The sequence below is a fragment of the Buteo buteo genome, chromosome 9 (genome assembly GCF_964188355.1).
Source record: "Buteo buteo chromosome 9, bButBut1.hap1.1, whole genome shotgun sequence".
Classification (NCBI taxonomy): domain Eukaryota; kingdom Metazoa; phylum Chordata; class Aves; order Accipitriformes; family Accipitridae; genus Buteo; species Buteo buteo.
In genome coordinates, this window is record NC_134179.1 from 14,547,985 (window position 1) to 14,565,655 (window position 17,671).

The window sequence follows — 17,671 nt, forward strand, 5'->3', positions numbered from 1 at the left end:
AACTCAAGTATCCACAAATTGTTATTTTATGTGCAATTATCCCTTTGGGGATCTCATCTTCAGCCTTTGACCAATGCTATCTCACAGAGTCACTTAAAGTTCAAGTATTTCCTTGAAGTTCAGCTTTATGTGGTTTACACAGCAAAGCTGGGGACCGAAGTCAAGTCTGCCCTGCTCTTTGTGGGAACTTTGCCATTGTCTCTGAGATATCACCAGCAGTATCTGCTTGCTGACAGAGACTATTTCTCTACTATACGATGTGCCACAATGTGGCAGTGTGCATCTACTGATGATAGTGTGCTCTCCTAGCCTGACATTTGGGCCTTGAGGAACACCACCATCACTTTGAAGATGTGGCAGTACCGTATCGGAAAAGCCTGTTGTGAAAGAGCAGGGGGGGGCGTTGTGGTAGGTCATGGGGAAGTCTGAGCCCCACATACAAAAAAGATGCAGCCTGTTACAGAAGGCACGATCAGGAAGCAGATAAAAGTTAAGTAGGCTGATCCCTACATTCAAAACATAGCCTTACTTATTTTGTAAGGAGTTGGGGGGGATTAAAAAATATTGGTGTGATCTTATTGACTACAATAACTTGTTGCGCTTGTCCCCAGAGAGAAGACGGAAATGATTCGATCGTATATCCAGGAAGTGGTGCAGTACATAAAACGGGTATGTCAGGCCATATGTTTATTTTTCACTTGGTGGGGTAAAATGTCAGCTTTCATATTTTAGGTCATACTAAACTGCAGATTCTAAGCTATGGTATAAAGATTCTGCAAGTGCTGATTTTTAACAGATACAGTGTAGACTTCATTTCACATTCCAGTTAAAGGAAAACTGGAATTTCAGGCAGATCTTCATTAATTGTTAGTCAGTGTTTGGAGGATGGTGCTGAGAGGGGCAGATTTTAATACACTTCTGATTTCATCTTTGCATATCTTGTGTTTATTCATGGAAAATGTACCAATTTTTTTAATTGGCTTGCTGTCTCATGAATGCAAAGATTGCATAAGGAATTCTGAAAGGCAATAAGCATTTAATTGCAGAGTATATTTTAACCTTAATTACATTTGTACAGTTACTGAAATGCAAAAAAACATTCTATGAGCTCTGTAAATACAAGTCAAAGAATTTCATTACAGGTGTTAGCTTTTCTGAAGTTACAGGTGGTTTGCACTGGGCTGAAAGTACGCACTGCAGTGTTTTGATGTTTGAAATCACTATGAAACATGTGCCACTATTGAACATTCTCTTAATTTCAGTGCAGATAGTTCACTTCAAAAGTTGGCCCATTTTTGCTCACAGAGGCCTTGATTCATGAAGCAACCTAGAGAATTAGCAACTGAAGTATGCTTAATTCCTGTTGGAGTCAGACACATGTCTGAGTGCTTTATTAAATGAGGCCCAAAATTTATCAGCTTGTTCATTTAGCACTCTAGGATGCAAATCCTCTTCTTCCGGGAACAGGGACCATCTCACACAGCTTGTACAATAAAAGCTAAAGCAAAATAATATGACTTTTAAAAATGCATTATGCTTTTGATATAATTTTCTAATAAGTCCCTTTAGACATTTCTGATTCTAAATCCCATGTGTGACATCTGAGGTATATTGTCCACACAGAACTGTTAGAGCAGTTGTGCTCAGGGATGCTTGTGAAAATGGTGTGTAAGTTTATATTAGAATTATTCATAGTTTTGATGATAATGTTTTAATTTTGATGGATGAAATATTTGTTGGGGAAGAGGTGGGAAAGTAAGGATGTGCAATCTCTAAAAAAGATTCTCTGCTATTTTCTTGTAGCTAGAAGATGCTCAGAGTAAAAGACAGGAGAAACTTGTAGAAAAACATAAGGAGATTCGTCAGCAAATACTGGATGAAAAGCCTAAGGTAGAGAGTTTTTGAACATATGTTGTAGTGCTAAAAATGTCCTTCAGGAAAGAAAGTGTTCTTACAGCAGGTAGGCTGATCTTTAAACATGAGAAAGCCCATTCATAGCATCATAGCCTTTGTCTCTAATATTCAGGATGAAAAAAGGTCAAGTAGCAGCCTAGTATGGAGCACCACTTCAAGTCCATATGTCATTACAATGGGGTTTATTTTTCAGTATTCATATTGTTAAAAAGCTTTGAGTGTAAATGGTGCTTCTGACCAGCAGAGTGTGCCCTTCACTCCATTGTGCTTTAGCAGTACAAGACCAAAACACAGTTTACATTGAAAAGAAAAAGAGATATCTTTTTAGCATGCTTGCCGCAGATACTTGTGATAATTGATGAGGATATATTTTTGTGGAAAACAATGAGCATTTTCATAATAATAGTGCTTAATAGTCTACATTGCTTCCTGAATTTCTTCTATCTGATTTTGTGCACTGCATCTACATGTAATATTCTGAAATACGGTTTTTGATCCTAAAGATTGAGGGCTGACTCTTGCTCCTAGTGAAGCTGGTGGTAGTTTTGCCATTGACTTCAGTGGTGAAGGTTCAGAGTCCTCCACTTGTACACGATTTTCCTGTAGGAAGACCTAGATAACTATATAATCAGACTTCTGTATGAAGGGAGACTTGTTTTCAGTAGAGTTCATATCCAGGTATGATTCTTCACCACCCATTGTCTTATGTCTGCTTTCATTTCGTTGCACTTTCTCCAATGTGTGTTCAAGGCTTCACTTTTCATTTCTTGTCTGTGCCCACAGTCCTAATGTTTCCATGCTTGTATTACAGCTTGAATTCTAGCATTAAGCTTGAGCCAATCAGTGTTGTCATGTCATTTCTGTGAAATATCCAGAGTATAAATTAGGCTAAGGTCTGAATAGCTAGAAGTTTACAATAGTTTGGAAAAATAAAAATGTTTGCATTTCTGACTTTTACTCATCTTTTTAAAATCATGTTTATAAATAAGCTGGAACTTTTTGATGTCGTGGGCATTTGAGCATAAAGACTATATGTAATATTATGTTTTATATTTGATGCTGTAGGATCATGAGCTTCTCAGGCATGTGAACTAAAAAGGCTGGAATTTAAATGCTGGAATTTTAAATTTTGAAGGATAATCTGCTAGTACCTCTAACACTGGCTTTTCACAAATACTTGGGCACTTGATTACTTCTCTGTGTCTATGGCCTTCTTTTCTTGGTTTGGTTTTTTTTTTTGAGTTATTGATTTACTGAGAAGTAGCATAAAGCACTGAAAATTTGTCACTAATGACTTGGGTTGCATTTTGAAAGATTGTGCTGGACTGGTAGTGTTAGACTCTTCCATCAGCTGTCCACGTGCCAAGCGTGGTGTCATGGCACAGAGCAGCTCCAGATCCCTTGTCCTCCCCTGCATCTGGCCATCAGTTCAAGTGCTGCGGTAATCAGCGCTCCTCAGTCAGGGCTCTCAATTTCTCCTGAGAAAACCCTCTGCAGTAATGTGCCTCACAGGGCCTGGCTGCAGTGTTTTTTTTTCCTTTCCCACATACTGAAATGGGCAGACTTTCCTGAATTTACGGTGGTATGTGCCTCTTACTGGCATGAGAGGATTTAGGCAAAACATAATTACTCATTTTATTAAGTCTGGTTTTATGTTTTACTTCATGTTCATATTTCATATCCATATTTGCTTCACTAGTGATAGGGCATATGATATAAAATAGATCAAACGATTTCCCAGCTGAGAGCCACCAATGTATTTTATGCAAACAACAACCTTTCTAGGGGCAGCTTTTTTCACAGGCTACTCTCTCGTGCTTCAGTATTCAAACACCCACTAAAATTTATGCTAGCTGTGGTAAAAGGGTTTTCTGGCAATATCAACTCAGCCCCTAAACAAAGAGTTTAATATATTAAGAGGGAAAGAATTTTTAGTATTTTTACCAGTAATTCCATTGGAGAGAGATTTGCCGTCATCAATCACTGTCATTTGGTTATTTATTACTGACTCACAGTTTGTTGTGTTGTGACTTTGTGCACAGCTCTGCCATAGCCAGGAGGAATATCGTTTCACAAAGTGTTGCCAACAGACTGCCACACCAGTGAGATTTTTTCTAAAGTATGAGTTTGCAGCTTCCTTTGTTGTGGTGTGTGTAGGTCACCAAAAGAAAATTTGCCTTAGAGTGCTGACATTTTAGACAACAGCTTTTAGAAACTGCACAAACTGGATGCAAATTAGTTTCCTGTGCTGGAGGCAGATGACTTGCGTTTTGTTTAAATTATCATGTGTTTAGATGAAAGTACTTAACTCAGGACTGATTTACACCTTTAAAACCTGTCTCTCTCCCATATATATAATTTCTTTTTAACATTTGGATGTGAGACTGTTTTGCAGCTTTCATTTGCAGGGCTATAGTATAATTAAAAGCTTTTTTTCTTACGTATGAGTTGGAGACTTTACTTCCTGAACTGATACTTTCAGGCAAAAGGTTGGAAACAGTTCTTCAGCTTCTTCTGGTTCTGCTGAAGTCAGTGTAGGCATTGTCTTTAATGAGCCCAAAAGGTTATACCGTATCTGTGTAAGTAACAAGGCTGTCTTTACGACAAACTAATCTCTGATGCTGTAGAAACTAGAAAATGAATATTATCATCAAATCTATGTGTGTATGTATGGAAACAGGCCAGCCACTCCCACAAACATGTTTGGAAAAGGAAACTATCACCTAATTAAGAAGTCAAATACTGACTGACTCTAGGTCAAAAAATTTCTGACTTGCCATTTTAGTGAATGCACAGCAGAAACAAAGTTCAAATGCTCTCCTGCCGCAAACTTTTTCCTAATGAACGCCATCATTACCAGCCAAAGCCATACGTATTTTCTTTTCTCTCACTCCTTTTTTTCTTGCGTTATCTACTGGAAGCTTTATTATCAGCCTCCCCCGTTCTAATTCTTTGTCTCCTCTTCTTAGTCATTGATACACATTAAGCTTGTCCTGTCCTTATCTTCTTCCCCTTGGGCATCTCTTGTGCATGCTGTGGAGACTGCTGTAGAAAGGCAGCTCTTTACACTGCAGTACTGAATTCTGTATGTTAGAGCAGTGTGTGATTTTAGATTTCTCCACTACAGCGTGTGTCTGGCACTTGTTATCTAAGGAAGAGGAGTGCATCGAGGATGGGGCCTGGTGATTGCATCTCAATTTCTTTGTCCTTGACAGCTTGTGCATCAAATTAAACATAAATCAAGTGCATTTCCTTCCCCCCCCCACCCTTGCCTCCAATTTCATTGTAATTACAAAAATCAATACACGTGAGACATGACAAGGAATTAATTATTTTTCTGAGAATCGACTCAGTTACAGTAAATAGACCCAAGCCTCACCTAATTGAAATCAATGAGACTTGTTATTCATGCTCATCAGTCAGAGTTACACTTAAATCACAGTATAATAGCCGAGACTCCTGTGCTCTTGCAGTCAGCTCCTGCTCCCAGCCAAGTTAACTGGACTCTTTTGGCTTCAGTGGACCATATTCTTGCAGCCCAGCTGTCAAGGAATATGTAACTCATGTGGTTCCTCATTTTGTAGCCCATGTTCATGTTTCTGCTCACACCTACTCTACTGTTCACAACCCCAGCTTAGCCAAGGCTTGCCAGATGGAATGGTCTCCTGTAGAGATGTGGAAAATGGCGTTATTCAGGGTAAGGCTTTATCTGTGGGAAAAGGTCCAACGTCCAACAGATCTACAGAGGCACCATAAGCTGTGCAGCCTTTCTTCTAAGTGTTCCATCTCTGTGGTCTTTCAAATGAATGAAGAGAATGCAGCCTTAAGATATAAAATCCCTTTTCTTCCTCAAAAAGTATAATGAAAACAATTTTGAAAAATTAAATCAGTTCTTGGTAATGGAAAATATAAGCATCTGATGCATACTAAGTCACTTTCAGAGAACATAAAATTATCTCCCAATATGACATGTGTTATTAATTGCACCCAATGTGAGTTGGCACTTCTACATCCAATCAATAATTAACATTAGCACTGTACCTGAAAAACTTATGGGGATGTAAAATGATACATGTTCAAGTTATAGAACAAATTAACAAGATGCTGGTCCTTTACAGCAGTAAGCCTGTCATAACTCCAGCCTTATTTCCGTTACGTAGGGCTGCAAAGGACCTCCAAGGTCTTTCTTCTTGGGGCTAGCTGCTTTTACAAACAATCACATATCATGTAAGCCTATTAATGAAACAGTGCTGGACAGTGACTACTTCCTTCTGAATGTTATCTAGATGAAGATATTTGAAAACCCAATGAATGATTTCATAGATTTCGGATCGGTGCTTTCTGATTTCTTAGAGTATCTAAAAACACAATGAACTTTGCGAAGGTTACAGCTTGTCATATGTGCTTTAGGTAAAACTTTGTGGTCATCTTCATGCAGATAGTGTCATTGAGTTAAGTGGAGCTGTTACTGACAAAAGAGTCAGCAGTATCACTGCTCTAACTTTAGAAGGAAGTAAAATATGGCAAATGTATTTCATAGCACTTTTAGATTTTATTTCAGTTAACCTCAGAGCTCAGAGCTGCTCTATTAGCTCATCTGGAAGAGAGCAGCTCTTAGGAACTTTAATGACTATTCCAGTGTCATTTCAGCTCACTGCATAATTCACAATAACAATGCACTGTCCACCACAATTCCTTTTTTATTCTTTATACCTCTGTAGGAAGCCAAACTGTCTTTTGGGCTAGCTGCACTTAATTCAAACACTTCCAAACGCATTCCAGTTCAACCACAGGCAACTCTTCAAGAATTTTGGGGAAGGAGTTTGGAGGAAAAGGTTATATCAGTTTAGTGAATTTCATGGGACATTGCATTGCATGGATTTGGATTGAACGGGGGAAAGTTGCCCTCCTAAAGTAGTATTCAGACTCATTGCAAAAAGACATGAAAAAAATTAGTTGATAGCCAGTGTAACATTTGAAAAGTTCTCCTTTTATCTTCTCCCTGTTTAGGTAAAAATTATTTCTTTCGTTAGTTCATTCAATTTACACATTTCCAAAGTTCAAAAAGAAATCTCTTGCATCTGTGGCTGCCAAGCTAAAATGACTTATGGCATTGTCTGCCAAAAAAGAAGAGAATTAAGAGGATTGAAATAATTTACTGTTTGTTTCACTGTTCAGCTTTGGGTTTTGGTGCTTGTATATTCATCAGAGGGGAATAATAAAATGCTTCTCTGCCTCATTAAATGGGCAACAACATGGAGAAATGAATGGAATTTTCTTAGCCTCAGTGAACAACAAATATTTAAAAGGAATATTTAAAAAAAAAAATCTAGACTGAGATTTCCAAATCTCCCTGTGACTTGATCTGGCATCTTCCCACTTCCGGACCAGAGCTTGCATTTAAATTGAAAGATGCAGTTTTCATGGACTATTCACTTGAGGATCTTGGCACTTTGCTCAGCACCTCTCAGCATCAAGTCCTAAGTGACAATCAGCCTAATTATCTAATAAGCTTTGAGGAGCTTAAACCCTGATGGTTTTTTAAACGTTTTATTAGTGCAATTGCTAAGCAGTCCCAGTTGCAGAGTATTTGGGGGGGAAGCTAGGGTTGTCTCTTATTTTCTGTTTCTCCCAGTGGATAAACACTGCAGAATGCACTTTCAGCGTATAAGTTGAGTAGTAAATAATCCAACTTCACTCATTAAAATGAAATAGGCTGACTGTTATCCTATGCCAGCTTTATACCAATAAAACACCCTAAGTTCTGCGAAGTGACTAGCTCATCACTAGGCCTGAGATCAAAAGACTTCAGTCCAAATAACAGGATGCTTGAAGGATTATTTTCGATTAAGACCTTGCTTGCTTGCTTGTTTAGATTTTTTCTTCACAAATCCACATTTTTAATGATTTTTTATTTTTCCAGCGGAATAAGTATTACAGTGTGAGAAACGGATATCAGGTCACAAAAGATACACCTAACAATTTGAGGTGTTATTTATTGTGTTAATTAAAATGTGCACATACACCTATGTCTTGGGAACACTAACTTTCAAATCAACAGCATCACATTTCCAGTGTGAATATGCAAAATGCTTTTTAAATGTATTTTAATGAATTCTGATATCACTTTCTTTAAATAAAAATGTCACAAATCATTTGTAGGAAGAATGTAAGCATAAAGAAATATTTTAATGAATGGGACACGAGGGAAAATATGAGAAATTTAGATTGGAGTTTATTGATAAAGGGTGATGTTTTTCTCATGTGGATCATTCTACTGGAATTCAGAGAAAATCTTGGGTTTGATCTGGAGCTGAAAAAAATTTGAAAATAAATTATTTGGAAGGACAGACTTTTTTTAAGTTTTGCATTATTGTAAATCAAAAGGAACATTATGAAGTTAGCAGAGTCACTGCTGATTTAAGCTGATATTAATGAAGGAAGAGTATGGTCCATAATGGAGGTCATATGGCAGACAGATTTGATGTGTGAAGGTCAGTGAGATTTCCCTGGATAACATGCTAATAAGAACTGTGAGGGTTGTTTTTTTTAAGAAAAGTGATTTCAGAATCCAGCTACCATCTGTGGGCAAAAGGGTTCACAGAATTATTTTTTTTTAAGGAAAAAAAGGCACACATTGAGAATTCTTCCTGAAAAAAAAGAAACCTCACTGATTTTTTTTTTCTAATTTACACAAGTGAATCTTTTCCTTATTTTATCCATCTCAAATAAGCACTTGGCTCATGTCTCAGCCCACTGCGGTTAATTATTTAATTAGCCTTCCTGATACATGTAAGAAAGACAAAATTCAAAGTGGAGCTCAGACCATCCTGTGTTCCCAGCTGTTCCCCACTGCTTTCCAGCTTTGTGTGATATAGCCCAACACTGAGAGAGGTCCCCATTACTCAAAAACTCCCACTGGGCTGGAGGGAAAGCAAAGGTAACTCCATATACCCAAATTCAATGGCAGCATCCCCCAGCTTCCCTTCTCTCCTCAGTAGAAAGTACAGCTGCACCCAAAACAGTCCAGTCTTAGGACAGTGCAGAGGTACATGTTTGAGAGACCTCTTCAGCTTTCAGAGAGGCATCCAGCTTTGCATCCACCAATGGCCACAGCAGCACAGGGCAGCATATGGCATCCAAACTGCTCCTCCAGGGCAAGCTTCATGCTTTTACTATCCTTGTTGGCTTCTGCAGTATCATGGAGGTGTTGGATGGCAGGACAGATTAGCCCAACTGGGTATGAATAATAAGCAATAAATGTGTTGTTATTTACCATTATGCCGGTAAAAATACGCGTGTCCCTGATTCATAGTGGACCACTGCAATGATGATCCATCAAAATGACAGATCAGACCATGTTTTCTTGCAGTTGGGGCCATTGTTTCAGAACACCATCACCATGTGCAAACCAACCCACTTGTTAAAAGCAAGAAAATTACTTGCATTTATACAGTAACTGATTTTACAATACTGTACTGTTACTCTAATTCTCTTACATGCTTAATTTGCATTAGAAAGCAATTCAGGTAAAGGGAGGAAAAGGAAGTAATAAATTGCCATTAAAATGATCAGCTGTGTAATAAACATCAAAAAGTAAAAACTGTATTTTCTCCCTTTGTGACATAAATCACTAAAGTAGACCTAACTTCTAATTTTAACATTTGTGAATAGTTAATCCTTCTCAAAACAAGTGAATTTCCTGTGCAGAGAGAAGCACAGTCTGTTTTACCATAGATTGAAGAGAAAACCTGGAAAAGGACGTGAAAAATGAATATATAGCTGCTTTCTGCAAAGTCGAGCTCATTGTCTCTGTAGAAGGTGCTCCTTTGTGTACTGTAGGTGGCTAAGGATGACAAGAAAATACCAACCTGGAAGGAATAGTGTAACATTAAAAGGCTCCTTATTTGTTCTCTGTAGCCTCTCAAAGCACGTTTGACTGCACTGTCCTGTTCTCTGCTCAACTGTAGAGCACATCTGTTAAGGTTAAAGCAAAATGCCAGCTGTCACTCAGTAAGCTGCTCTGCTGTGACCCACTCCTGCACTCACTGTGGTTTGGCAATTATTGCTTTCCACAGCAAAAATTTCCCAAAGTGTGGACAGGTGGCCAGCAAGCTGCAAGGTAGCAACTGCTTGTGAGAAAAAAGAGCATGAAACTAACTGGTGTGTTAACGTTATTATCTCTGAAATAAAACAACTGGAAGTGATGTGAAAAAGTTTAAGAGGCCAGGGACTGCAAATGTTTTGTGTCAGGATGTTTAGCTTAGACTATGCAATATTTAAACCTGACGAGAGAAGTCCCTGCTAGGAAAATAATTGTGATTCTGCAAAGACAAGTGCTTTGTATGCTAGATCTTCAAGTGAGCAACAGGGCACCAACAAGCTGTTGACTCCTCTTCACCTTTTCATGAGCTGGTATAGTACTCTATGAAAATATGTTATAAAACATAATGTAAATTATGCATGGTGTGTACATAGTATATTTGAAATGCATGGTAGCACGGACACTACTTCAAATGTAGTGCATATATAGCATCTTATACACATGTTCATCACTCTAAGTCAGGCTCAGATTGAACAAGAAATGCCATAAAGGCAGAACCATATGCTCTTATACAACTGCATTCATCATTGAGCAACAGCAGCAACATACTTGTTAATTATCAGACCTTCAGTGCAACATGACAAATGACAAGAGATTCAGTTTGACACGGCTAATGGAAAAATATTAAAAGAAATATTAATGCTTGGTACATGAACTCATTAGAGAAATGTTTTAAAATGCATGAAATGGGGAAAAAATATGTTCCTTAATGAACAGAGAAATCATCACTGGTCCTGTGAAGATTGTAGTACAAGAACAGCTTTGTATATTCAAGTTGTTTGTTAAGGTAGTGCTTATGTCTTTGTGCAGAATCAGTCTGCAAAGCAGATCTGCTAATGAAAATAATACTGCATTTCTGTAAATGAGGTAGTAGCACACACTGCAGTACACGTTAAAGATGCAGCTTGCTTTTATTAGTACATTCATGACAAGGTGGGTGCTAAGTTTATCTTATTTACAGTGTGACACTTCAGGACGATAAATATACTAGTAGAAAGGGTAACAGAAATAACAACAGTAGCGTGAGACTTTCAAAAGTATACAAGGATTAAAAAGTATATTTAGAATCATGAAGAAAATCCTAATTCTGTTGGGGGCGGGGGGTTGTTTGGTTTTAGAAACAACAAAAATTTCTGCAACAAGAAAACACTGTTTTGAGAGGCAGTATCTTTCCCAGCAGTTTAGGAATACTGAGCTTGGTAGGGGAGGAAAACCCTGTACATCCGGAAGGGAGAGAAAGTGTATTCCCATCCATGGAAACTAGCATCTCAGCCACGTTTCAGCATGTACTTCCAGTGCTACGTGGGTGCAGATTTCCAGGGTCTGGCAGCCCTCCTTAGTAGCAGAATAGCTGGGAAAGATGTTTCCTGGAAAGACTACTTTTCATTAAATTTCTCCTGTGACTCATTTCCAACAAATCAGCATTTTCTGACAGTAGCTGCATATAATTGCAGTTGTTGCATAATACAGTAGTTGTGGATTATGATAATATATAGGTTTGACTATAGTGACTCAGTAAGTTTCCTATTACTCAGCTGTTGTTTGGAAGGAGGTTCTTGCCAAGAGATCGTGGAGTGTGACTAAGCACATAAACTACAGCTATGTACCTCTAAATGATCTCTTTTATGGAGTCCTAGAGATCTGTAAACTTTGTGTGGAATAAGTGGATGTGTCCAGGAAGGGTGAAGCCTAATCCAGACATGGTTAGATACGCAACCCGGCTCAAGGATGGTCAAGGCAAAGTTTTAAACTCTTGTAACATTGGCTTTCCCGAGTGGTGGGTCCGGAGATCATTTGTAGGAAGATGTCATGAGGATGGTGGAAGTTCACAGTTTTTGGTTCTTTTTCTCCCCCTAAAAAAAATGAAAGAAAAATCAGAGTTTTGATGTTCATCTGATAGAAATTTTTTCTTTTCAAACCTGCTGAGTATGGGACAGGAAATCTCAGTCTTGGTTCATTCTATCCACTTTGCAGCTCTCCAGGTTGGCTTCTGGTTTATAGAAATGAATGAAGACATTCACTAAAGAGAAAAAGGTTATCAGGCATACCATATCCTACTGATAATGGTAGCAGGTGTTTTCTCAGTCTTTTTTTTTCCTTCCTTCTATTTCTTCACTTTCCCACTTACTCAGTTTTACCTGCTCTCCTACTTGTCCTTCTCTGTCTTGCATCGAGATTCTTTTCACAGTGTGTCATTTCTTTCTAATACTCTTTCCATAGACTTTCTTAACTTCTTACACTCTTTCCTCCCCCTGCCTCTTTGCCACCACTTGTTGCTATTAAATTGCAAGGAGTATCACAAGAACTTGTAGGAATAGTGTTTCTTTCGTATTAAAAGACACATTTGAAGAAGAAGCTTGAAGGGAAGAGATGTTAAAGAGCTGCTGTGACGTGGTCTGCATGTCTGAGCTTAACTGTGTATGTGGAACATGTTCCAAAGTCTTCCATCAGATGAAGGATATGATACACAAGTTCCAAAGATATATGAAAAAATAATCATTCATAAGTGCCCCAAAACTGGTGTAACAGGAAGAGTATTATTTAAAGTGAAAGCAATGAAGAAAACCTCAACTGAAACTAGAAGACAACAGGAGAAAAAAGTGATAGTGAGCCTAAAGAATTTAGATTCAAGATTGAGAACTAGTGAAGACTTTAGGGAAAAAATGAGAAACGTAGATGAAAGGCTCTTTACTAGGAAATGAAGTATAGATTCTTGGCTCATTCTCAATTATTACAATTTTCATTTTATATCCAGTCCAACACAGTAAAAAATGCAATGGAGTTGCATCTATCCAAGTGCCCATCTTGACTTCTCTGCTCAGAAGTCTGTGAGCCATAAGCCCAGTGGGCTTTATTCTGACAAGCAGTTTAATGATTCCAAGTTTATGCAACAGCATGCAACCAGTATGTTGCTGCAACCCATACACTGCTGCACGTTACGGCTACTGGTTGAGTTCTGACTGGTGATGTTCCGCTGGTATAGTTACAGTCCCATGAGGAGGAAATGGGCAATCATAGTCTTGCTTTGGAGATCAAGACCAAGGACTGATGGAGGATTAGATGTGGATTGCTTAGCAATTGTGATAATTGCTGTCCCCAACGTGGAGATTAGTGGCAGATTTTGTATAAGGAGAGGGGCTGCTGGCACATGCAGCGTGTAGGTGGGCATGAGCAGCACAGGATTGATGACAACAGGGAGCTGGGCAGCACTGCACTCAGTGCGCTATCCATGTCAAACTAATAAGAGAAATTACCAATAATTTGTCAGGTGTCCTGGATTCTCTGTTGTGTTCAGCCCACTTTGTCAAGTTTTGCATGCATTGTTTGACATTTGCAATGCCGAAGCAATGCAAAGAAAACTATTAATTAACTACAAACATATTTCCAGAAGGAGAGTCTAAATGACAGGTACATTCTGTTTAGCTGTGCAGCCCAGTGGTGTGGAAATAGGTGTGGTAAATAATGTATTCCCCCCTCCAGAATGTGGGTCCAGTACATCCAGAAGTTGAATTTGCACAGTAGTGTCATATAGTGCAGAGGGAAGTGATCTGCTTACATCCATGCCCATATTGTTTCCCTCACTCTCCTTCTTTGGCCCCTTAAATATTCCAGTTGTAGAGGAACAGTACTAGCTCCAGAGACACAGAATTACCCAATCCAAATCACCCCATGTCAGAGTGGTTGGGCCGTTTTCCCAGTGCACAGAAGGGGGTTGAATCTTGTTAGGCAGAGCACAAGCTGAATGTCCTGAACACGGAAGTATTGGTAAAAGGCTCATAGCATGGATTTCCCTCCTTTCCTTGTGAATGACCTGCATACCATCTCCATTGCTGTGCTTTTGTTTGAAAGGGCCAGAGAGACACAAAGTTTTGAAGTTAAAGATTGAATTTCATTGAATACAAAATGAAAACTTCTTAGCTTATATTTTCAGCATGAATAAATCAAAACTTTTCTATATCAAAATCCTTCCCTATATGTTTAGGGGTTTTTTTCCTCTTTGGGACCTGATCAGCTATTCACACAGTCCTAGTCATTGTTCAAAGATAGTTTCCAGTAATATTCTATATTTCCTTTGATTTCTTTGACTCCTTTCTTAAAGCGAAGGTGACTGCTGAGAAGCAATTATACACCAACTTTAGTGAAACAAACACCCTTGATTTATAAATCAAGGAAGCCTACTAAACCTTGCTTGGCAACAGAAACAGACCTCAATTAAGACAAGATAAAAACAGGAAAGCTAATTTCTGTGATACAGTAATACTACCCGCTTTCTTTTTTTGCAGTATATGCTCTGCAAATACATATCATAGAACAAACAAAATGCATACAGTAATGTACAGATACCCTACAGCAGAATACAACAATAATATTTTACAATGCATCTGATAGCCAGTTGCACTGAGATTCGCATCTTCAAAGCCCTGGGAAGAAGGAGGCATTACCGTAACTGTAGGTAGCCTACATATAATTTAAATCTATGTAAATTCTTCCTGAGTGATGCTTTGGTTGGACCAGGCTGTGTCCCAGCCCTGCTGATCTGAGGTACTGAATGGGCCCATGGGTTTGTGATCTGAGACTGTGATTCCTGGTCTGCTACAGGGAAGATCAGATCTTCTGCACCCTGCATCTTCTGAAGATTAATAAATGAAGCATTGCTTATGAGTGAGGCTGTTACCTGTAACCTCACTAACCCTCTCCTGGTCGGTGTGAATCTTAGTTAAAAGGAAATTATAAGGAAATTTTAGATAGAGTAGATATAGTCCATTTGTTTATATTGATGAATAGATGTGTCTGTGTATGTCTAATAGTAAATATTTGGTTACATATGCATATGCATGCATGCTCACTAGATATATTAAGAACATGCATATGCTATGGTTGTAGAGATTAGTTTGATATATACATTTTGGATGCATCTGTTAAATTACAGTTATTCACAGACTTGCAGGATGTAAAATTCAGTATTATAAAATTATATTAGTGACTTTAATACTGGCATGATCACTTTTCTGTTAATTACAGTCTGATTCAACCCCAATATTTTTTTCCTGTCCTGTAAAATTGCCTGCTTAATATTCTGGTTCCCTTCTGGAAAGACAATAAATGGGGAAAGAATTTTCTCCACCCAGTGGGACCCTTCTTTGCCAGCAAACGCAGCAAAATGGCATGAGGAAGGGGACCCTGGGCAGTGGGTTGATGGGAGTTAGAGGTGTAATGCCACATTGATCTGGTTTGTTCAACCCAAGAGAAGGCAACACACAGCACTGAACATCAGTGCATGCTTTTCACAGTTTAGGAAGGAGTCTTGCTTGAACATGTCCGGGGTAGCAGCTGATTAGCAATTCAGAGGACCCATCTCCTTCCTTTCACTCCATAGAAAACAGAATACTAACCTTCTAGCTCCAGTGCCTAAGTTGGACAACATAAATTACCATCATCCCTGCTTATCTATATAGAACTTCCCTAATGTTCCTAAATTATATTAGGGATTTGTTAGGTTAAGCACATTTGAGATTATGAAGTGTTTAGATAATAAGGGGTATATAAATGCAAATTAGGTAGTAAATATAGGAGAAAGTCATGAAAAGAAGGTTTCATTGAGAATTAGCTGCTAGATAAATTCTCTTCTCAGCAATCTCCATGTAAATTGCAGTGACTGTTCACTCCAAGGAGAGTCTTTGCAGTGCTTAAGCAAATACCTGTTTCTAAATGCTCTCGTACAGAAAGAGCTGAAACATATTTATATCCTCACCCCAAAGATTAAGACATTGTGAATAATGGCAGATTGCAAACCGGAGAGATGGATTGGCAGGGGAGAAGACAAGTGAAGCATCAAAATGTCATCATGCATTCATTATGTGCAGTGACTTCCCAGTTACTGTGTAGACTCTCTCCTCTTACTGGAACAAATCTGTACCTCTAGAGCTACATAAACCATACTGCCTAGCACTAGCTGCTCATGTGTTTATTTTTTCACTCCTGTTTATTGTGAATGCCTAGTGTGATAGCTTCCAAACAAATGGTGTCTTTCTTCCAATCACTTTCCTTTCCCATTTTTCTAATGCAGAAATTTTTCATTTGCCTTCATGTTTATTAATCTGGCATTCCTGCTTCCTGGGATTATTTAGATGTCTTGACCTCCCTACCTGCCACATCTGGTGTGGGAGATAGGGAAAGCTCTTTCTCCGAGAACTTCTTGTAACAGAGTTCAGATTAATAGCGATAGTTTCATAGTTTGACATTCTTTATTATATTGATACATTAATGAAACACATTTTCTGTTTCTACTTTGAGGTTTTTTCTGCTATATTCTGATAGTCAATTTTTGCTCATGCAGACAAGATGTACTAGACTTCTTACTGCCCTAATTCTGTAATTACTGTATAACCACCATAACTAACTTGGTCATATAATTGTGTAAGTACATTCACAGGCCAATCGAGGTCCTTTAGTGATTTGAACTCCTGCATTTTTCTTTGATTTTTATCTTTTGCTGAAGGGCTGTGTCCTAACATTTTTAATCTTTACACACAAAGTACAAAAGCTTTGTAATGATCACCTTGACTGCTAATGCTGCTGTCGTCAGTGCTCATTTAGTTAGCCCCTTCCCAAGCCCATTTCAGTCAGATTCATTCATAGATTGTTGTATCATAAAAAATTAATGTTACTTTCTAGCTCCCAAAGGTACAGAAAATTGTTGCATTTAGAGTTGATAACGTATTGTGAAAAAATTCTCCAACATCTTGTGTTGGTTTGTTGAGTTTATTGTCTGCCTCACTTGCAGAGTTACTCAGTATGCAGAGGGCACTTATGAATGTCCTTTCTGCAGTGACTTACTGGTTGTTTTCCTGATGGTAAATGGCTTTGCAGAGCTTCCACTAAAAGCTATATTCTCCAGTAAGTTTTATGATGGCTTTTCAGGTCAAAGCTTCTGTTTCTCCTTCAGATATCTGTGCAGAGTTATTGTCTGATGCATAAGCCTATGACAACATGCAATATTAATAATACAGCATGTAAAATTATAAGTGTATTTTTCATGCTATCCAAGTAGTAACAACTTGGCCTTTGGTTTTATATGACAAGCTGCCTTCAGAGCATTAATTGATTCATCTTCATCTATGGCCTCACTAGAGCTACGTTTCCCTGAGGCAGTACCTTGGTTAGGATCATCTGTACTATCCTACTTTCTGTGCAATACACTTTTATTGTGACATATGAACCATGTATTACCCTGATTTAATACTCCAGTTTCTCCTCTTACAAGTTTCCTATTAGTAGACACAGGAGTCCTCAATATTCCTCAGCTGGCCCTCTCAATCCTATTTGCAGCTATTAATGCTCTTCCTGTTTTAGCCTGTCACTCACACTTCAGTCCTTCATACATAAAACTTAACATAATTTTCGTTATGTACAGCATGTACAGGCTGCAGTACGGGATCGTTAGTTACTACAAACATGGCTTTTGAGACACCAGCTATCAGGGGAGCCTTCCCACAGCATAGACAGTATTGCTCGTCAGGCTTCCTGTCACAGCTCAGGAGGAAAGCAAGCAATATCTGGTAGCAGTTACACATTATATATTTTTTACTAGTCTCATATAATAGCTTTAAAAAATGTTTTAAACACTTAGCAGCTACCTTTTTAGTTATGGGT

General features: G+C 38.4%; 1 protein-coding gene across 4 annotated transcripts in view; it reads left to right on the plus strand.

Annotated features, from left to right (window-relative positions):
* PLCB1 (phospholipase C beta 1) overlaps positions 1-17,671 on the plus strand; it is a 412,787-nt gene that overhangs the window by 347,555 nt on the left and 47,561 nt on the right. For all 4 annotated transcript variants that reach the window (XR_012651612.1, XM_075035449.1, XM_075035451.1 and 1 more), the window contains exons 30-31: positions 612-669; positions 1,804-1,890. Coding sequence is in view for 3 of the 4 variants with exons in the window: in XM_075035449.1 (XP_074891550.1) it covers positions 612-669; positions 1,804-1,890 (145 nt within the window). In the remaining variant the exon portion in view is untranslated. The remainder of the gene's footprint in view (positions 1-611; positions 670-1,803; positions 1,891-17,671) is intronic.